General features: G+C 41.3%; 1 protein-coding gene across 2 annotated transcripts in view; it reads left to right on the top strand.

The window, feature by feature from the left end:
* The window catches only part of LOC136881838 (zinc finger protein 254), a 115,247-nt gene extending 113,873 nt beyond the window's left edge, over nucleotides 1-1,374 (top strand). For both annotated transcript variants that reach the window (XM_068229432.1, XM_068229433.1), the window contains exon 7: nucleotides 517-1,374. In XM_068229432.1, coding sequence (XP_068085533.1) covers nucleotides 517-1,147 — 631 coding nt within the window. In that variant the 3' untranslated portion in view covers nucleotides 1,148-1,374. The remainder of the gene's footprint in view (nucleotides 1-516) is intronic.
* Nucleotides 1,375-23,135: the final 21,761 nt, after the last annotated feature.

Here is a 23,135-nt window from a genome sequence, read left to right as displayed (position 1 = left end):
TTAAAATCAGGCCTAGTATTATGCTATGCCTAGAGGTGTTAGAACCGAGCTTGATGGCTGCAGTCACTTAAGTGCGGCCAGTATCCAGTAATCGGGAGATAGTGGGTTCGAGCCCCACAGTCGGCAGCCTTGAAGTTGGTTTTCCATGGTTTCCCATTTTCACACCAGGCAAATGCCTGGGCTGTACCTTAATTAAGGCCACGGCTGCTTCCTTCCACTTCCTAGGCCTTTCCTATTCCATCGTCGCAATAAGACCTATCTGTGTCAGTGCGATGTAAAGCAAATAGCAAAAAAAAAAGAGGTATTACATATGTAGTTGGAGAGATCATTGAGGTCATATTTATGGTATTACAAATTCCTATTGAGGTGTATGTTGGTGTAATAGGCATTCCATTAACTAATGTTCTAGGTTGTAATCAAAAGACCTTTCAATTTTGATGTTGTGACAAGTGTCTTTGTACTCTAGCTTAAAAATTACTTGATATGTTCTAAATAGTTTTCATCTTACTATTACAGGGTTCTTTCCTCATTGCTTTCTACCACCACTGGTGTTACTGAAATAAAAGCAGTCACTTCTCTGACAGGTGAAATTACATGGAACTGTTCTTCTTGTGGAAGGAGTTTCAAGGATAAAGATATTTTGAAGAAGCATATGGCACATAATATGAAACACCAGTTCTCGACTACTTGCTGTCCCAAGGATGACAACTGTCCATTCCTTGGAAATGTCTTGTATTCTTGTGAAGTGTGCAATAAGAAATTTACTGAGATGAAACGGCTAAATCAACATATGATCATCCACTCGGATCAAACGCCGTACTCTTGTTCAATATGCGGCAAGCGCTATGCATGGAAGGCTAGTTTGAGGTCGCACATGCGGACGCATACGGGTAAACGCTCACATGTTTGTTCACATTGTGGTCTTGCCTTCACTAGAGCCTATGGTTTGAGTAAACATAGTGCAGTGCATTCTGCTGTGAAGCCTTATACCTGCAGTACGTGTGGTAAGACATTTAAACACCAGAGGACGTGGCAAATACATTCAGTTGTTCATAGTGGAGAGAAACCTTTCCTTTGTGAAAAATGCGGTAGTTCATTTTCATTAATGGGTAACCTCAAAGCTCATAAGTTAAAGTTGATATGTTGATAGATAATTACATTTTTCAGTCGTGCTGTGGAAGAAAAGCAATTCAGCTACTAAATTAGTCTTAACAGCCATCAAGGTTATCCCTGTTGTCGAGGCATTATACATGCGTCTGTTTAGCATATATGCTGAGCCACGTTATATGTGGTTATATTCTTGTAAAACTTGTGGTCTAGAACAGCCATTCCCAAACTGTGGTCCGCAGACCCCTGGGGGGGCCTCGACAATAATCTAAGGAGCCCATAATAATAATAATAATAATATAAGTTGTGAGTATTTGCAGATGGAAATTTTATTTTACACATACTATACATACACCATCTAGGGACTATATTTCCGGGCTGGGTGGCTCAGACGGTTGAGGCGCTGGCTGTCTGACCCCAGCTTGGCAGGTTTGATCCTGGTTCAGTCTGGTGGTATTTGAAGGTGCTCAAATATGTTGGCCTCAAGTCAGTAGATTTACTGGCACATAAAAGAACTCCTGTGGGACAAAATTCTGGCACCTCAGCATCTCCAAAACTGTAAAAGTTAGTTAGAATGTAAAGCCAATAATATTATTAGGGACTATATCTTCACTGTTGTATAACTTACACTCAGTGTATCTAACTCTTAACTTGGCTGATAGATGGTACAAGCAAGCAGTGGGAAAAAAACAAATACTACAGGGTAGTGTAAGTGATGTAATTGTGAGACACTTGGAATTGCTAGTACCCACATTCAGATGATATTTTCTGCCTGTGGTTGATAAAATCTCGTGGATCAGAAATCCCTTTTGAACTGCCCTCCCTTGAAGCATGTCAACTATCACAATTATCAGGTGGTGAGGTTCCACCTAATCAAATACTTGTTGTGTGGGAACTCCTCACCTTATAATTGTAACTGACAAACTGTTGATATGGGCATGAAAATAATAATGTATGAAGATCAACTAATCAGAGTATCTTGGCAGAGAGAAAATGAAAAATGAATTGAAGTATGATGTAGGTGAGAATCAGATGCAGTGACACGTTTAGCTCCAGGAAGTTCCATGAATGTATCACAACTCCACGTCTCTGATTGACTTTTGGATCCATCCCCTTTACCCTGCATTTTCTAGAAAGGAAATATCGTCGTTGCCGGGACAAAACCTCCTATGTGATAATGTTTTTGGAGATATACTGACCCGCAGCACATACGTTATGAAGAGCGAGAATGCCTTGACAACGCTCACACAATATTGCACCTTAGCTGACAGAACCTTACTGGTCAAATTTCTAAGCTATAATATTTAATGACAACAGACTTGTCTACCTTTTTGCTCTCACACAAATCAAAACAAAGTACAGAAACCGAGCTCATGTGGAGGCTGATCTTCAGTTCGAGTGGCAACATTTGTAAAACAGCACCATCTGTCCCACTGATCCAACAACTGCGCCAAGTGAATTTTTTCAAGCAAGTTACCAGATCCAGAAGTAATTATTAGCCAGGTGTCACACTGTTTTATAATTTCTGTGCAATTATAAAGTACCTTCATGTACATGAAGTTACAATAAACATTCAAGGAATGTAAATATTAATCTTAAATTATATTATTAAAATCAAACATGGTAACATTACAAAATTATGTTTTTTTGTTTACTGAATGCACTGTTATGGTCTGTGGCTAAGGGGTGCTTGGACATGTGTGTGATATGCTCACGGAGCCTTATAGGTGAAAAGTTTAGGAAACCCTTGCCTAGAGTTCTGTCTTATAAAAGTCCAATACTCTTGGAGGCTACGGCATGGTTTAAAGAATTGTCCCCTAAACACATCAATGAGGAGGTGGCTTATCTTCATTCCTGTGCAGGAAGTATTTTCAGTCGGAAGACAGCCCCCACTGTTCATCTTGCTGGGAGCGGTCCTAACACTGCAATGCGCACAGAAATGTAAGAATTTTTGGAGCTTACGTTTACTGTTCCAAGCGGTATTATACTTTATTTCCACTTTAACAACATTCCTTCCAGGATGTTTTAGTGACTAATGGAGTTGGATACTTCATTATGTATATAATTGCACGTTCGAGCAATATACGTATATAAATATAGTGATCTGGGTTGTTTTCACTACAGGGATTGAAGGAGATATATTCAACCTGATGACATCCGACAGTGTCTTATGGAACTCTCGGAGCAAGACCAAGTAGACAGTGACAGTGATTTCGAAAGTGACATCGATTTTGAAGGAGAAGGTTTGGTGGATGACAATCATTCTAGTAACTCGGCACAATCTATTACGAGTGATATTCCAATGGAAGAGGACACAGGGTACAACGACGTCATATTTTATATTGGAAAAGATGGTGAAACGATCTTGAAAAGTACTCCTGTATATCTGAATTATTGTAGAACCCATTCGAAAAATAGCGTGAAGACTTTTCCCGGGCCAAAAGCACGTTCACAAAACACTCCAACACTGATGGATGCTTTCCTGCAAATAATTTCCATTTAAATGATCAATGATATTGTAAGATACACTAACATTTACGTTGCCAAGTGTTGGTCAAAGAATCCGGAGTCACGAAGTAGGGACTACAAGGATAGTACACATACCGAATTATGGCACTTTTAGGGGCATAATTTGTTGTTGCAAATAAAAAGAGCAAATTTTTGAACTTTGGTCACGAGACGGTACTGGAATTATAATCCTGACAGCAAATTTCAGCTCCAGGCGCTTTCTGTTTTTGATGAGATGTTTACGTTTTGATGACTTAAGTACTAGAAATGTACGAATTGTGGCAGACAGATTAGCATCCGTCGGAGAATTCCATTTGAAGTTTGTTGCTAATTGTCAGGCTTCCTACTCTCCAGGGGAATTTGTAACTATTTATGAGACGTTGGTAGCTTTCTGTGGCCGTTGTACATTTATCCAGTATATGCCTCTAAAACCAGCTAAGTATGGGCTCAAATTCTATGCTCTGTATGACAGAAGGACATTTGGTACATGTTCAATTTGGAAAACTACTGTGGCAAACAAGCCGAGCAAACCAATGAACATCGTCAAAAGACTGACTGACCCAATAAGCAATTCACATATGGATGTTACCACTGTTAATTACTATAGTAGCAGTCCATTGGCCGAATACCTATTGGAGCAAGGACTGACATTCATCAGGACATTATTAAAAAGAATAGGCAAATGCCTCCCAAATTTCTAATGGACTAATCTTGCCAGGTTGGCTCTAGCACGTTTGGATTCCAACCTGATATGAAACTACAGTAATGTCCTATGTGAAGAAAAAGAAGACAGTTGTCCTTCTTCTATCAACTATGAATGACACAGGTGAAATCGATCCCACAACTAATAAACCATTGATCATCGTTGACTATAATGGGACCAAGGGTGGCACAGATACTGTTGATCAGATGTGTTCTACATATACAACACCAAGGAAAACCAGGCGATGGCTTCTTGTAGTGTTTCTCCGTGAACTCGATATTGCAGGTATAAACTCATACAAGATATTTTTGGCCAACAGCCCACCAAAGGATTTTGTGAGAAGGAAATATCTCACTGAATTAGGACTGAGTCTGATGGAGGTAAATCTCAGAGAAAGAGCTCAGCTTCTGTCTCTTACAAGTGATTTACAGATATTCTTATCGAAGTTTCATGAAGCCAAGGAGACTATGAAGTGTGCATCACAAAAGAAAACCTGCTTCATTTGTGGAACGCATAAAAAATACGAAGACTGGTGTTACCTGTGACTTATATCGTCGAAATGTGTGCCGCAATCATAGTCAGCATAAGGTTACCTGTGAAAAGTGCAGTCAAGAAGCTGAAGATGAAAACTAAATTTGCTTCATTTCATTGGGAACAGTAATCTGCTATTTGATTTCAAAACTCTATGCAGAGCAGTCCTGTGTTTGAATTTCTTGACTTTATTTGCGTGTTCTCTAAAACATGTTCATTTTCATAAAGTGTATATATTTTTGCCTTTTTAGAATACACGTTACATCTTTCAATTATATCAATAAATTTTCTTTACCTAAAAATAATAAAATGCACACAATGTTCAAGTAAATTGGCAAAGTAAGTTGTGCAGTCCAAACACCGGGGAGACCCCACGTTGACCGCTCTAATCGTTAGAAATAAGGTGTCACAGTGAAACTGAACCCTAAATTTTGCATTACTAAATGCTATTTATTTTTTTCGTCTATGTTAGATGAAGAAATCAAAACTTGAATCACATTACTGTTACGCCGCGTTACTGAGATGGCAGCTTACAAACCTTGGTTTTGCACTGAATCCTGTTTCGTTTTCCTTGAATTTCCTACTCCGAACTTTCACTGTTTACACATCTGAGGATGAAATAATTGAGAATAGAAGGGAGTTCGAAAGCAGCATGCTTACATGCTTCAAATTGTAATGTATTGTTGGATTGTGCTGTGAACTGTTGGTGTCATGCCACCTGTTAAAAGTCTACGAAGAGACCTCGTGTCTAAATGGATTGAAGAAAGGAATTTCTAAGTCAGTTTTTAAAAAGAGGTATCTCCAGGTATACTTCATCCTAAATGTCTTCATTTAAGTATGAACTTGTCACTTCTTGTGACGTAGCAAGATCATTTTCTGTGTTCAGCAATGTTCTGTCAGATAAACGAATGAACTTATATGAAGACAATGTAGAGAAATTAGTTGGTGTACAAAGTTTCAAAAAAAAGTGAAAATTTAACAATGTTGAAGTGAATTTTGATAGTGCATATTTTCCACCTTATTGTATGTTCTGTCATTTGATAGTGCATTAATGCATGCATAATTTTAGATTTGATAGTGCCTGGAAATCTGGGCTCTAGTGATTACTAAATTGAGTCAAATTTACAAACAACTTGGCAGTACGAGCCCACTTATCAGTATGATGTAGCACCCCCTCTGGCCTAGATGCATGCACTGATTCAGTTAGGAAGAGTGTCATAAAGCCATTGTATCCTCTCCTGAGACAAGGTGGTCAACAGCTGTTGTAACTGGTCATTTTATCGTGGATACTGGCACTGGGACAGAGTTGACGTCCGAGCTGGCCCTAAACATGTTCTATCGAGGACAGGCCTATAGTACCTCAACATCATGCAGACAGATCATAAAGAGACATGCCATGCGTGGACGAGCATTGTCCTGTTCAGAAATGGCACCATGATACTGTCGCATGTGAGGTTACACCTGAGGATGCAGGATGTGTGTGACGTACTGTTGTGCCATCAGAGTTTCGTAAACCACTAATGAGCTGTGACCTGAAGTTATACCTGATGGCTTCCCACACCATGACACCAGGAATATCACTGCTGTGGCTTTCCAAAACCTTGGAAGCATCGGATCTCTCCTCCGGTCACCACCATACTCACAGATGATGGTCATCTGGGGAAGTGCAGACTGTCATTCATCGCTGAACACAATGCGATGCCATTCGTTAGCAGTTCATGAATATTGAATTTTCATGACTGCATTGTAATCGAAACAAACTTTCAATGTATTAGGTCGTGTTACGTACATGTAGTACGTGTTGAAGAGATGTTAAGTACAGAACAAAAATGGCCAGCCGGACACCAGTGGGATCCGAACCCACAACCTCCCGATTTCGCGTCAGTTGCTCTACCAATTGAGCTATGGTGGCCTAGGCCATCTTTGTTCTGTTTGAAAGGATCTGAGCGACAGGTCTGGCACTGCTGCTAGCACTCTGTAGAGTGCGTTTAAGTCGCCTGTTGTGGGGCATGTCAATGAATATTGAATTTTCACGACCGCATTGTAATCGAAACAGACTTTCAACGTATTAGGTCGTGTTACATACATGTAGTACGTGTTGAAGAGATGTTAAGTACAGAACAAAAATGGCCTGCCGGACACCAGTGGGATCCGAACCCACAACCTCCCGATATCGCATCAGTTGCTCTACCAATTGAGCTATGGTGGCCTAGGCCATCATTGTTCTGTTTGAAAGGATCTGAGCGACAGGTCTGGCACTCCTTTTAGCAAACTGTAGAGTGCGTTTAAGTCGCCCGTTGTGGGGCATGTCAATGAATATTGAATTTTCACAACCGCATTGTAATCGAAACAGACTTTCAACGTATTAGGTCGTGGGTTCGGATCCCACTGGTGTCCGTCTGGCCATTTTTGTTCTGTACTTAACATCTCTTCAACACGTACTACATGTACGTATCACGACCTAATACGTTGAAAGTCTGTTTCGATTAGCAGTTCATGTTTCCTGGTCATAGCACCACTCCAAACGCAGCTGTTTGTGTTGTGATAATGGCAGCCTTTGCCTGGGACTGTACTTCGCTAGTCCGGGTGCTGTTAGTGTCCGACCAATGGTGCGGGATAACACAGAATGATGCAGGGAGTCCCTCACTTGTTCTTGAATGGCAGGGGTTACAATGTGCTTGGTGCATAATACACCTCTCCTCCCTTGTGGTGGTCAGACGTGGTCAACAGGAACCTTGACAGTGAGTATGCCTGCCGTCATGTTCCCATGCAGTCCAACATTGGGCCACTGTCACATCTGAATGCCCCACAAATCTGGATATTGCATGATTTGACCGACTGGCCAAACAGAGACCCAAAATCAGGGCCCTTTCAAACTCTGTTAGGAGGTGATGGCACTGTCTCGCATGAAAATGCGCCATCTCCGTGTCCTTCACAGCGATCACTCAACATCTGCTGCTGTTCATACCCCTTATATACCCTGAGAGATCTAGTAACAACACACTGGCGGCTGTTCTGTATGTCACAGAGAATTGCAGCTCTAATCATTACATACCCGCTGATGATATGTACATGTACGAACTTACTTTGACATCCAACCATTTCTCCTGGTTGCTTCAGGTTTTTTTTCTCTGTCTTGCTGTATATTTCAACAAAATAGCCTTATAACCAAGTTACTAGTGCCTTCTTAAAAGCATGATTTCTTGCAAATTATTTAGTAAAAGGGACGTGGACAGTTTTGTGAAAGATAAGCTCTGTGTCATTTGAAAATTATGACCTACAGTGAATCCTTACTGATACTTATGGGATTGAAATTGCTTCAGTTTTATCAAAAACTCCTTGAGGAGGTCAGAGTCTGTTTCTGGAATTCCACAAAATCCATGCCAAGTGAAAAATGTTTAATTGGGTGCAGCGCCATCAGCCGGTTGCATCTACTGCCCCAGTGGTGCAAAATGATTTGGTGCTCATAGATTGCATACTGATCACCCTGGCGACTACCCACTCTGTATTGTACCGGGAAATGATTGTGGGGTTTGAGCATGGGAAGGATCTCAGGTAGTGTCTGGTGTTTTTTGGAGCAGGTACAGAGATGGATAGTATCGCAGGGCGAATAATAGATGGTAATTCTTTTTTGTATGAAATTTATTAATAATAGCCACAGATACATCACCCTGCACTTGCAACTCAATTTGGTAGTTAATATTTGCCAAAATGTAAAAGAAAAGATTTATCTTATGATTTTCTTGACGTCTGTTTTCTTGAGAATTTCAAAAATAATGATTGTTCTTCTATAGATCATGAATAGCCTACAGTCTTTCTAAATGTTAAACCACACACGTATTACTTAGCACCTTGGAAATTGTCAGTTCATCATGTATGGTGCTGACCTACAGTCTTTCTAAATTTTGAAACACAAAATAAACACACACTTGTCATGGAAAGTATGATAAATTAAATATTTGAACTCTTGCAGTATGTCTTTCAGTTTGTTTAAATTGAAAAAATGAAACGAATAAAGCACTTCAATTACTTAATGACTTAGAAAGGAATTTACAGCAAAATATGAACTTTCAACTGACGAAATTATGAATTAATATCCACACGCAGCAATTGTAAGAACACTGTACTGAACAAAGTGCTTGGTAAAAAGTCAGTCAGTTGTGATTACTCACTCAGATTACAAGAAGATCTGTTTACTAATGTTGGAGTTGTGCTGTACGGTGTCTGGAACATTCCGCGGAGTGCGAACCAAGACTCGAACTCTGCACCGGCGATGTTCAGTGAAGATACCATGTCAATCTCCCTCGTCGACGTCCCTCAATGGGTACCATAACTGAAGAAACCATGTAAATCCCTCGTTGGAAGCAACATTTAATGTAGCAGGATCTTGTAGCACTTTTGCCAAGATTTCCGTTGTTCTTGGAAGTAATGTCGGAACACGGAAAGTTCAATTGGCACTATTGAATTCACAAATATTGTGGATATTAATATTACACACTGCCGTAATGCACAGTTCTATTTTTATATTGATTTAACGGCGTTGAATTAACATTCACAGTCCATGCTATAGAAAACACAGTTTTTATATACACAGTTCATAAGCACTTGAAAACGTGATCTATCACAGTCTCTGAACAAATATTATTAACAGATTAAGGCGGTTTTATGGTTGTATTCACACCACACTAGTCCGTACTATTTAATATTATAGAAAAATGTCCTTAATGTTCACTGGATTTCTCACCGTAGTGATCGAAAGATCGAGACAGTGCACAATGAAAATAGTTAATTTTTACCCTGTTATGGGACGAATGTTGAGTAAATACAGTCTCACGCAGTTCACTGTAAGGGAAATATGTCTTAGAAGTGGTTAGCGCGGCGGAAACTTCACGTACGGTATGACGTCCTTTTACTATTACAACAGCGTTTGAGTACGGCCACTATTATGTTCTCGCGAATCGCGACGGAGCATACTTTCTACACACACTGTGCACACATAACTCTGTACACGGGACTGCACTGACTATGGCCTTGGCCCAGTGGCCTATATATACACGTCTGGTGGGCAGCGCTTGGAATCAGGTGATGAGGGGCAAGTATTTCTCCCAAACTTTAAATTGTCATATCTCGGAAACCACTGGACGGATTTACTTCAAATTTGCAGGTTTTTTTCAGAACATTTGCTATAATTCGGCGATGGCCTCGTGTTAATCGGTCCAGGCGTTAAAAAGTTCGTAAAAATATAATCGAGAAACTTCGGTAGGGGAAGTAAGCTTCAGGCGGCGCTGACATCACTTGACCTTGCTTGACTCGCCTTCTCCCTCGTGTCGTGCAGTAGGTACGAGAACATTCTCTCACACAGCTGTTCATGCAGCGGAACTGAATTGTATGCTAGAAAATAAAATTTGAAATTTATATGTGCCAGGGCCTATGCCTTCCTGTTACATCATGGTATAAATATTTTTGTTGTTTGAGTCATCAGTCCGTAGACTAATTTGACGCAGCTTTCCATGCCATCCTATTGTGTGCCAAACTTTTATCTCTGCGTAACTGCTTCATCCTACATCTAATCTGCTTGTCATATTCGTACCTTGGTCTATCCCTACTGTTCTTACCCCCTATACTTCCCTCAAAAACCAACTGAACTGTCTTAAGATGTGTCATATCATTCAATTTCTTCTCATCAAATTTAGCAAAATTGATCTCCTCTCACCATTTCCATTCAGTATCTCTTCATTCATGATTTGATCTATCCCTCTAACCTTCAGCATTCTTCTATAACACCACATTTCAAAAGCTTGTATTCTCTTTCTTTCTGAGCTAGTTATATACAGTGCCATACTCCAGACCTAAGTCTGCAAAAACATCCTTCTAATTCCTAAATGTTCAAAGTGAGCAAATTTCTTTTCTCAAGAAAGACTTTCCTTGCTTGTGCTAGTCTGCATTTTATGTCCTCCTTACTTCTGTCATCGTTAGTGACTTTACTATACAAATAACAATATTCATCTGCTACCTTTAACCTTTTCGGGTTTGACATCATGGTTTATTGTAACTGGTCCAACGGCTAAGTCACCTCGACATTATGTTTTGTTCTTCTTGAGAACCTAGTTACTGAAGTTCTTTGATCTGATTGAGATCGATCGATATCCCTGGAGTTTCTATAGCATATTTTTGTGCACAAAGGAAGCCGCTGTGTTATCTCCATGGAAATATGAGATATATGTAGCTTTGTATCATCAGTGTTGAAGAAATGTTAATTCTAACATTGCGATTTCTAGTGACAGGGAGAAGTTATGAAGACATGAAATTTAGTAATATCTCCTCAGCTACTGTATTAGGAAACAAGGACTCGCCCAGGACATTTCAATATATTCTTCCCAGAATTGCTTATTCTCCTCAACAGTCGTATTGTTCTTCTGGATAATTAATTTCACAAAGTAACTCACTCAGGAATACTTGTAAACCAGATGAAGCTACAGATAAAAGCACGGCGAGCCGGTCAGGTGGTTGGCCATACACACTCTGACTGGTTGGCAGATACGTCGGGTTTGCTGGTTTATCTGTTGAACTGCCAACACGGACCCAGCCACGAAGCATCCCATATGCACATTTGAGCCATTCAATGAAACCAAAGTCGCAAACCCGCTCGAATGAGAATGGGCCCCTTTAAGAAAATGGTTCCGGTACTGCTCTTATGATAACAAGGGTGCCATTCTGAACGTCTCTGCTCAACACCATCACGGGAAAATTTGTGAAACTCAGCTTTTAAGACAACAAAGTGGGAAAAAATAAGCTTCAAATTAAGCACAGTTTACTTTTGTTTCCTCCTCAGCCTCATCCGTAAAGTAAATATAACTGCAGACGTAGGCTAATTGATCACAAAACTCTCCCTCAACACAAGGCAAGTTTGTACTGATATAAACAATAAAAAATATACAAAATGCATAAATAGACGGCTTCTCTACAAGAGTAGTAAGCTGCCAGGTTTCACAGAATACTGGATTACGTGTTATGCATACCAGAGCGACACAGAAAGAATATGAAGTTACGAACCAAAGCAATGACTGCTCCTGCCATTGTGCATTCTCCCTGCAAACCCATTTGTGAAATAGAAAATCTTCAGTAGTTATTTTAATAATGCAAGGGTAAAAAATGTCTCATCCTTTTTCCTTTCATAATACAATATAAAGGTACATTAAAATTCCTTAATCCTAAAGGAATTACGCGTGTCTAAGCGGGGGGGGGGGGTGTTCACTTCTTGTAAGCCCATAAGAACAGTACTGTTTTCTTAATGTGGGGTAATCTATAGCAGAGGTTTCCAAATGGCGGCCCACAAAACCATATTTTGTGACCCGCAAGGGCTCTTAGAAAGTATTTTAAGAATTATGAAGAAAATTTACAACAAAATATTTCATAGCTCATTCAAAAATATACTAAATTTTATACCCCTTATAGACCAAAGTCAGAACTAATTGATTCTTTAATATCATTTCCTGTTTTTAGTGTTCACTTGGTATGAATAGATTATTTTTTTATTTAAAACAATTAAAATCCAAACTTTGGCAAAAAAATGAGTCCTCACAAATGAAATTGGTGGGTCTTTAACCATTATAAAAATGGCTATGGGATCCATACCAATTCTTGAACTCCATGCCAACCTCACTGTGGACATATTATGTAACATAGCATGCAATGAATACCAAGAAATACTTTAATTACCATTAGTGTAAGAAACAGTTACACTTCTCTCAGTGATAACAGTGATAATACTGGCTGGTACACAGAGATGCACACTCGAAGAAATGTTCAGGGAAGTTCCCCTGGAAGTTCATTGCTGGGATTCTAAGCTCTTACAACTGTATATCATTGTTCCCCTCACACTACTCCCAATAAACTGCCCTTCTTTAAGTTTTGTTTTGACGTCGTTATTAATTTCAGTTTGTCTTTGCTTGGTTTTTTTACTGTTTGTCATTTGTCTAATAATTCTATGGAATTGACATTGTTGGATGCTCTTCTTCCAAAGTCAATTGTTGTGGGTATAATTTTATTTTATATTTTATGGCCTTCTTTGGACCACTTTAGTCAATTATACAATGGAGTTTTCGATTTTCTCTCAGCCCACTACTTCTTCATTCTCTCGGACTTTGTCTTTCTGACTCAGATTCGAAGCGATGACACCATGTCTCGCCTCCAGCGACCACTCATGACAGGAGCTCATCACCTTCCTTGGCATAGCACAGCAGATGTTCAAGAGAGGTCCATTCGACACGCTTCTTGTGCTAGTTGAATACTGTGAGGCACCCATTGGGTGCAAATTTAGGGAAATTCCAGTCTGTCCTTAATGATGACATGAACACTTCCGATGCTCACTCTGACCTTTGCTGCAGTGGCCGCTACCGTAACTCACCGGTCTTGCATAGAAGGCATCCATCTGCTGAACAATGACATCGGTAATGCGGTATGACTTTCCAGACCGTGCATCATCGGCCAACGACATCCGTCCTTCCCTGAATCGCTTGTGTCGTGCTTTGACCCATGCAACGGACATGCAATGTTCTCTGTACATTTGTGCCATTATTCGATGAATATTCGTTCCCTCACTCCTTCTGCTGTCAGGAAACGCTCTACACCCCTTTGCTCTTCTTCTGAAGCCTCCACTTCACTGTTGTCAGCACGACTGTGTGTAGTGGACGATCAACGCGTGCTCGTGCTCGCTCTGTCGTCACGTGGTGTGCACCCATGTTCCTCCAGTGGCAAGTTTAGGACCTCAGCGCTCTTATAGGGACCGCACCTTCTTCCGCAGGCAATGGCATTGCAATCCTTTCAGCGGTTTCATATTATAGCTCCAGCTCATTTCTCTTTGAATGGCCCTCATATAATGGCGAAGAAGATATTGGACAGTACATGTCATTTGAAAAGTGTGTATGGATCAAACAGGAAAGAACCACAAAATGCACTGAATAATTGGATTCTGTACTCAGTTTATTTCATGTTAAATACACAAACAAATCAATCTTTAAGGTGCATCAGGCAGACAAAATTGTCCCGTGACATTAAGCCGAAGCTTGAATCCCTTTAAGAGGGTAGAAATCAAGTCGTTGAAAGAGCCTTGGGGTGGCGGTGGTGGAATGTCTGGGATGTGTTTTATGATAAACAGCAAGAACGAGTGAATGCGTGTGAAGAATCTGTCCACCTTGCTGTCCAGAATACTGTTGTAGAACAGGATCCCAACACCTTTGTCTTCACAGACTGCAGGCCCTCCGTTGCTGATCTGCAACAGTCAACGTTACTCATAAGGAAGGAAAACTAGAAGATAGCTTACTCCTCGTCCAATAAATTAACATTTGTCTTCTTGAATTCCCTCTTTATCTTTTTTATCTTTCCTACTTTTAAACGCTCCACTCAAGCTTCATAAGTAATCAATTTCATTGTGTTTTGTATTAACAATGATCACTAACAAAGAGGGAGAAAGAAATGTCCACCTTTTCAATACCTGTTAAATAAAGTCTAATTATCTTTATTAAATGTTGGAACTAGAAACCCTGTTATTTGGGTCATCTTCAGCCTTAATCACAAGATGGAAAAAATCTAATGGAGCATGCAATACAGTCACCAATAATGCAATGAAATTGGTATGTCTTGTTTATAATTGTAATATGCTAATGAGTACATGTGAGTCGTCGTTGAGTTGTAGCTGTTTACATATAAATACGAGGGGGATCAAATATAAATGGGGTTTTATTTTTTATTTAAATTCATTTATTGGAAAACACAAGGCAATTACAATTAATTATCCACATAGTTTCCTGCTTTGGAAATGCATGTGTCACCAGCCAGTTGCGCACAAAGTCTTCCTGACTCTCATCATCTTCAAATCGTTGCCCTCCTAGAGCTTCTTTAAGCGAACAAAAGGAAATCGCAGGAGGATAAGTCCGGGCTGTAAGGAGGATGATCAAATGTAGTCCAGTGCATTTTCTGTAGCTAGGAGACTGAGCTGCAGTATGGTGCCGCGCACTGTCATGGAGGACGATGACCTGTTGAATTGGTTGGTCTCGTCTTTTGCGGCGATACAACGGTCTCCTTGTTCAACAGCTTGCAGTAGTAAGCAGCACTGATTGTGCGTCGCTCATGCAAAAAAATCAATCAGCATAATGTCTCGCCGATCGAAAAAAAGAACGGCTGCAGGAACCTTGCCAGCTGACAGTCTAGTCCTGGCTTTCACTGGTGATGCCCCCCTTTCCTCCGCCACTCCTTACTGGCTTGTTTGGATTAGGGAGTGTAGTGGTGGACGTAGGTGACGATCCGCCAACCTTGCTGTAAGCCTCTAACAGACCTCCAAACGTCTCAACTTCAGATTCTCTGTCAAAAGACGAGGGACCCATCTGGAACACACTTAACGGGACTGTGGATCGTTTGTGATGATTGTTCTGCGAGTTCTGATACTCGCGCCCGTCGATTGTCATCAATAATGTCTTTAACGGCACGAATGTTTTCGTCTGTAATGCTGGTCCGAGGACGGCGGTCGTCCTTCCTGCCAGGGAAACACACGCGTCCTAGACAATGTTTGATCAATCACCGAACTGTGCAGTCAATCTCTGGCATATTTCCGCCGCTGTAGCTCCTTCATGAGCAAGAAAATTTATAATTATGCGTTGCGCAGTGGAGGGGTGCATCTTTTGCTCCGACATCGTGAGTGTTACTGACGAAACAGCGGTAAATATCTAACAGCACGCTCTGCCCACTCCTAACGGTCCCGCCTAAGCACAGCGGAAGCGCGGGGCCAGTCCTACCAACTGTTGATGTTCAGGAACAAAAATCCCGTTTATCTTTGATCGACCTTCGTAAAGAAGTCTAAGACATGGTAATTTCAGTCTATTATTGGTGATAGTACTGCATGCTTTTTTTTTTTTTTGTGATTAAGGCTGAAGATGACCCAAAGAACAGGGTCGGAACTAGTCTCAACATTTAATAAAGACAATCAGACTTTACTTAACTGATACTGAATAGGTTGACCTTTCTTTCCCCCTTTTTGTTAGTACCGCTCAAGCTTATACGTCTTCTGACAGCTCGGAACACCCCGCTTTTGCTTTCAAATAGGCCTACTGTGTAAGTGCGCACATTCTAAAATCTCGGTTTTGCCGCCCTGGTCCCAGACCCGTAAATACAGCTCTGGCTGGGAGGGTCTGTAATCAGTTTCCCGACAACATTGTAACTGTGGCGACCTGTCTTCTTCGTCATCTACGTATACAGGGTCTCTCATTTAAACTCAGACCGAACGCACGGTGGTTGTTCTCTCTGCTATGGCAGCTGCCTCAGCCGAACTTACGCCGCGCGCGGCCGCCCTGCTTTAAGCGTGTATACAATCTTAAACGAAAAATGATGGAAGTGGCATCCCTCCTGAGTTATACAGGCACTGTACCTGGTAACCACATTCTGGCTGACGTGAGTGACTTGTACCATCGTAATGTTTCTGATTTCATTCGTTATGCTTTCTTTCAGTTCCAGCAACGTGCCAGGGTTTTTTCTATACACGTTTTGTTTCAGTTTACCCCACAAGTAAAATTCACACACTGTTAGATCTGGAGAACGAGGGAGAAATAGAGCAGCACTGATCACTCTGTCTGCGAACACTTCCGAGATTGTAAAAAGGGAATCTTTTTGAAACCACCCACGCGATTCTTCTTTTTCCGTTATCTGATCGAAGAACGGCGTCAAAAGGTCATCTTGGTACCTCTCTGCATTTACTGTCATCTTGATAAAGATAGGCCCAATAATTCGTCTTGCACTAACAGCTCATCAACCACCAATCTTCCTATCATAATGAGGGACTTCATAAACACGGTGTTGCAATGATAACTGTCTCACCATTTAACAGCTGAGATTCAGACTGGCGACTCATGCTTACCAGGTCGAACACATGCAGGCTGCTTGCAAGGTCAGGAACTATGCGCACGCTTCTCATACTGCAGCTCCCATAGACCTGAGTTTCCTGCACGGAATCATAAACGGGCATTACTGCTCGGAACATCTTGTCTCACTCTTCTCCCTCCGTGAAGCTTCCCGCTCCACTAGAACCAAAGACCTTCTTCTCCACATTCCCCACACTCGGCACTCAATACTTCAACGAACTCTCCTAATCCGCCTCCCAACACTCTTTAACAATATTAATAGGATACAATAGTTTAATATAGCATCAAATAAAAGCCTATTCGGGAGAGGTGTAAATAGTCTCTTAAAGATAAGTTGATGTGAAGGGATTACACCGTCAACTTGACCCACGACGACTTGGCTATGAACATGGACATTCTCATGGTTTTCGATTTGGACAGTTGTTATTAGTAGGCTGTGTACCTGATATTGTTATATTTTATGTTTGTTCAATTTTATTGTGAAAGTTTACGTGTATCGTATCGTGTGCTTTGTAAATAAATAAATAACACCGTCCATTTGGTCTGACTTTATATGAGAAGCCCTGTACAAGGTCAGTAGTGTCATCTATACGTAAAAATGTAAGCTTTTAATTACTCGCTCTCTCCTTTTCTAAGCCCAAAAACGAATCCATGATTCTATGTATTCAGAGTAGCGGAGAAAAATGTTTATTCAGTGAGAACCTATGACTGGTTTTATATATTTAAGAGGTAAAATCCACAAGAGATAGCTGCCCTAGAACAAGGAGTACCGTATGGAAACGGCATCATATAGATCGCAATTTGCTTAATGCCATTCCAAATTTCACACTATTTATCTTACCATAAAATGAGCTTATATATTTTTTTTATTTTGAAATTTCCCTGTTTTACAGCTATCCTCAACCAGCAAAATGTTATTTACATGTATCGTATAAGTGGTTATTTACCACTGACAATGAATGACGTAAAACATCTAAGCAAATGTCTTTTAAAAACGAAACAGGAAATTAAGTGAAAATGTTATGCCATCCTCGCGCACCGAAGAGCAACCCATTCACCTCCCAGCAACTGGAGGGCATGTGAACTGTTACTCTCACACCTTATTGTTGGATCAGCAACAACGCTGATGTTTTTCTTCCTGTCTGCATTTTGAACTGATTCCATCGCTAGCGATACAGTGCACTCCTTCAAACAGTCTGCCAGACTTTTTGAGAAGTTCTACAATATTGTTCCTGATCCTGACCCTACGATGCCTTTTATGCTCATAGGACAAAAAATTAGTCATCCCTGAAGAAATTATTAAAAGTATCATTTAATGCACCGTAACTCGCCTCTGGACCTGATAACCACCTGGATTCAGTTAGGAAAATGTTGTCCAGGTACGTCGCATCCTGGTTAAGCCACTCACTGAGGATTTGATCGCGCAATTCCAACAAATTTCACGCATGCTGATGTTGGCGTTTTACTCCTTGTTCCAACATATGCCACAGATTTTCAATGCGATTCAAGTCAGCTGATTTTGCAGCCAATTGAGATGTAATGGGTGCGGTAGTGTTCATAAAAGCAGTCACACATGCGTCCAGACCGATGAACTTTTCTGTTGTCATCTTGAAAAATCGGGGTGTCAATAGAATGAAATGCTTCATTTGGCCTTCGATACATTCGACGACGTGCGTCATTGGAATACAGGCAAAAATCTGATTTATCAGACCGCATTACGTTTCGCTATTCAGCTACTGTCCACGTTCAATGATTTTTAGCCCATTGAAGATGTTCAACCATAAATGCCTGTGTGACCAATGACTCTTGCGAGTTGATCGACTTCGAATGTTCATTGCATGCAGTTCCCGTCGCAATGTTCTCTCGCTAACAGGTTGGGATGGACCTTCATTCACTGACTGCAGCAATTCCTGTCCGGTTTGGAAACGATTTTGTGCATTTGGTCCCTCTCGGTGAGGATCTTTATCCGACCACAATTTTGACATCGTGTTTCGTGGCCACGTGTTGTACACCACTGCTTGTAGACACGCTGAACAGTCCGCTGCGAAACACCAACACATTCAGCAACTTCACACCCTGTATGGCCATGGGCACGACCAAGTACAGTTGCCCCTTTAGGCCACTCCATCGACGTACACTGTCCAGTTGAAGCATCAATGACTCACTGATAATAATAATAATAATAATAATAATAATAATAATAATAATAATAATAATAATAATAATAATAATAATTTCGTGTGGCTACTTCTAGCCGAGTGCAGCCCTTGTAAGGCAGACCCTCCGATGAGGGTGGACGGCCTCTGCCAAGTGTAGGTAACTGCGTGTTATTCTGGTGGAGGGTAGTGTTATGTGTGGTGTGTGAGTTGCAGGAATGTTGGGGACAGCACAAACACCCAGCCCCCGGGCCATTGGAATTAACCAATTAAGGTTAAAATCCCCGACCCGGCCGGGAATCGAACCCGGGACCCTCTGAACCGAAGGCCAGTACGCTGACCATTCAGCCAACGAGTCGGACAATGACTCACTGATCGCTACCGCCTTATGCTCGCTTAGACCAAATACAGTAGAGACAATATGCGACACTTCCGGATTTAGCCGTGTTAAAATGGGAGACAAGTCGCAAGTGGCGCTCCTAGTGGCTTGACCTGAAATTCGCGCTAAATTCAAATATCAATGGAAATGTATATACGGAAATGGATAAATAAATTACTTTTAGAAAAACAGTGTTACTAAGATATTAACTTCAAAGTTGCTAAAGCAATTCTGGATTAATGAAAGAAGAATTATTTTAACAGGTTATTATTTATGCATTACCTTTTTAGCTTTAGTATTCCTGTTTGAACGTTCACGGCTAGATTTTTCTTTTTTCTCATCATATTAAAACACTTGTCAACAAAAATATCGGCACATTCCTTACACACATGATTCAATGAATTTACATTTAAGAGCTGGACAATTTCCCTTTTAACTTGAAGCCTACTAACAGAAAGAAAATCTATAAATTTAGCATTCAAACTTTCCCTATAAGCAATACTTGCCATAATGCCATTACATTAGGGTAAAGCAAATTTGCATCATCATATTGTTTCAACAAAATATGTATATTTCTTAAATCATCCATATTTTCTTCAGTGTTTGACAACGAATTACGGCGTTCCAAATGGGGTGACTTGGAACACAACCAGCCACTCTCATATGCATATGTATTTTCCTGAATTAAATCAAACCCACAGATCACATCTACAACAACACATCGGTATTGAAGGTTAACTGCTGCACTATACAATAAAATATGCGTATTATATTTTAAGCTGGTTAAAATATGGGTCGAGCAGGTCAGAAGGTTATGAAGTACTATAAAAATCTCTTTTGTCACTGGAAGAATATATATGCAAACACAATATTTCTTACATTTTCTTGTCACGAGGGAAACTGAAGAAAGACCGCGCATTTTTCTCTACTTCATAGTTACTGCAGCCAAACACAGCACATACCTTTCCCCTCATGTTGAGAGGAGATATCAAGGAATGACACACGCTACTATTTAATTATGTCAATTCACTGAAAACACGTAGGCCTAAATAACACAAAAATCTTCACACACAACTACACGTGCTCTTATGACAGAATCAGTAGTTCTCAGGTCAATCCGCTAGAGAGAGCTCTAATAGCTGTACCTCGATATCTCGCTGAGTGTCGGGTATTGTCTCTACTGTATTTGCTTACACGCAGTGCGTGTGCAGTTGAGCACGAGACTTGTTCGCTGCGCCATCTGTAGAGGCTTGATGATTCGTCTGTGCGTTAGCACTACGGTGTCTAATTTTTTGTCCGGTGAGCTTATTTTGAAAAGAATAAATATCTGTTCCCAATTGTGTTTTGTGCGAAGGGAGGTATATTTTCATTAGGAGGAATTTCTATTACAATCTATTGATGATTCGTAATGGAATGTTCTGTTTTTGTAACTGGTTGCGTTGGCAACACTGTAAGCGGAGGCCAGCACTCTACAACTGATCCACACATTGAGCTAAAATTCATGGTAATCAGCAAAGAAAAATCACCATACCTGTGTAAGCCGGACGTCGGCAACTGTCGCCAGGGAATTCAAGACGGTAGAGCATAAGTTGACGCTCGTACCGGCGAGGAATGGCCGCATGGCGCACATCTCGTAGCTCGTGAACGTGATGGACTGGCAGATGAGATGTTCGTACCGGGCGGTGCCGAAAGACACCCAGTTACAGGTGGTGCAGACAGTGTCGGGGTTGAAGACAGGAACCCAAGAGATGAGCAGCACGTTCACCCACCGTGTCAGGACGAAGGGAACGTTAACCTGACAAGGAGAAGACAAGTTCACTGAAAACTATCGTAAAATCTTACCTCTCAAATGAAAAGGCGTAGTGGTTTCCGATAAGGGTCGCTCCTTCCTATGTAATTAATCACATGCTGGCCATTTCTAAAACAATTAGTACGTGCATGCTTTTCCTTATTACAAGTTGTTTATCCTTTACTAGGTGAATCAAATATAAACCGGAATTATGTTTTACAGTCTTGGTGAATCCACGATCAAATACACAATAACCACCTCATTTTTTTACATTGTCTCCTGAATTTGAGACATATTTTTGCCACCGAATTGGCAAATTTTATGCCGTCCTCAAAGAAAGGAAGAAGAACATGTGTGCAGGCAGTTGCGCAGTACTCTTCTACCGCTGCATCATCATTCCTCTCAGTTTTCCTTTCAGTGGTCCAAACAAGTGGTAGTCACAAGGTGACAAATTTGGACTGTAAGGAGGGTGTTCCAGAGTTGTCCATTGCATTTTCTCCCGTTTTCCCGTGTTACAACAGCAGTGTGTGGCCTTGCATTGTCGTGCAGAAGAAGAACATCTCGGATCGGTTACCGGTGATGTTTGTTGCGATATGCAGCTTTTGTCGCGACCAAAAGACGGCAGTAATAGGCTGCATTCCCTATCCTTCCTTCATACAAAATATCCACAAGTAAAATGCACGCATAGTCATTTTAAATTACGGTATAATACACAGTTCAAAAAATTAGGGGAACATGCTTTTGAACGTAAGCCATGCTCCACAAAACAATACCTCACACCCAGGCATATTACCAACTAAACCAAGCATACAAAAGAACATCGATGGTTTCAGAACACAAACGGACATGTCCAAACAGTGGCGTAAACAAAGTGATAACAGTCCTCCACGAGCATTTATCACAGCTTGGCCCCTACGTGGCATGCTCCGTATAAGTCGACGGAAGTCACGTTACGGTATCAGGTCCCATTCTTCAATGAGAGCCTGTTCGAGGTCTTGGAGAGTCTATGGTGGAACAGGACGCCCACGAACACTTCTGTCAAGCCTATCCCACACATGCTCGATGGGATTAAGGTCTGGACTCACTGCTGGACATTCCAGTTCTTGAATGTCCAGTTCTCGCAAGACAGCTTTGGTGATGAGCGCTGCATGAGGCCTGGCATTGTAGTGCATGAGTAAGAATCCAGGGCCAACACCGTATGCAGCAACCAACACGTGCTCTAGCAGTATCTGCTCGATGTACCCCGCAGCGGTAAGATTACCACGGACGACAACAAGATCCGTACGGCCATCAATACTGTTGCCACCCTACACCATCACAGAACCTTGTCCGAATCGGTCGCCTTCCTGGACAACATGTGGCATTTACTGCTCACCACGGCATCTCCATACACGTTGACGTCCATCACGCTGTGTCAGGGCAAATCTGGACTCGTCTGTGAACAACACAAGTCTCCATTGGCGAAGTTGCCAGTTGATGTGGGTACGGGCAAACAGAAGGCGAGCTGTGCGCGATGTTGCTGCGTTAAACGGGGCACTCGAACAGGACGTCTGGGTCGTAAAGACACTTCTCTTAAGCTGTCCCTTACTATCTGGTCAGACATCGTGACTCCAGTGGCCTCCCGAGGTCTTGTTGCAGTTATCTGGCAATTGCTGATCGACGCCGCAACGCACACCTGGTCAGATATAGGTCATCCTATGGGATTGCCATGCGTCCTGGACCTTGTCCAACCCTCCCTGTGAACTGGCCGGTATCACTGTAGTGATTCCACAAGCGTTGAATAACTGATGGAGAGACATTGAGATCCACAGCAACACGACGAAAAGTCCATCCTTCCTGGATCAAAGTGCCGGCCCTTGCAACTTGAACCTCGTTAAGATGTCTCATGGAATGTGTTGGTTGACGTACAACGTGCTCAAATTACTGCAGTAATCTGTGTACCTTACAACGACACACGGGCGCACCACTATTAACTTTGTTTTCAGGGGTCACCTGATAGTTTAATGCACGGCTACGACCACAGATGGAGTATAACATCGATCTGAGATATCCT

The sequence above is a fragment of the Anabrus simplex genome, chromosome 10 (genome assembly GCF_040414725.1).
Source record: "Anabrus simplex isolate iqAnaSimp1 chromosome 10, ASM4041472v1, whole genome shotgun sequence".
NCBI lineage: Eukaryota > Metazoa > Arthropoda > Insecta > Orthoptera > Tettigoniidae > Anabrus > Anabrus simplex.
This window is presented reverse-complemented; position numbering and strand designations above follow the sequence as displayed.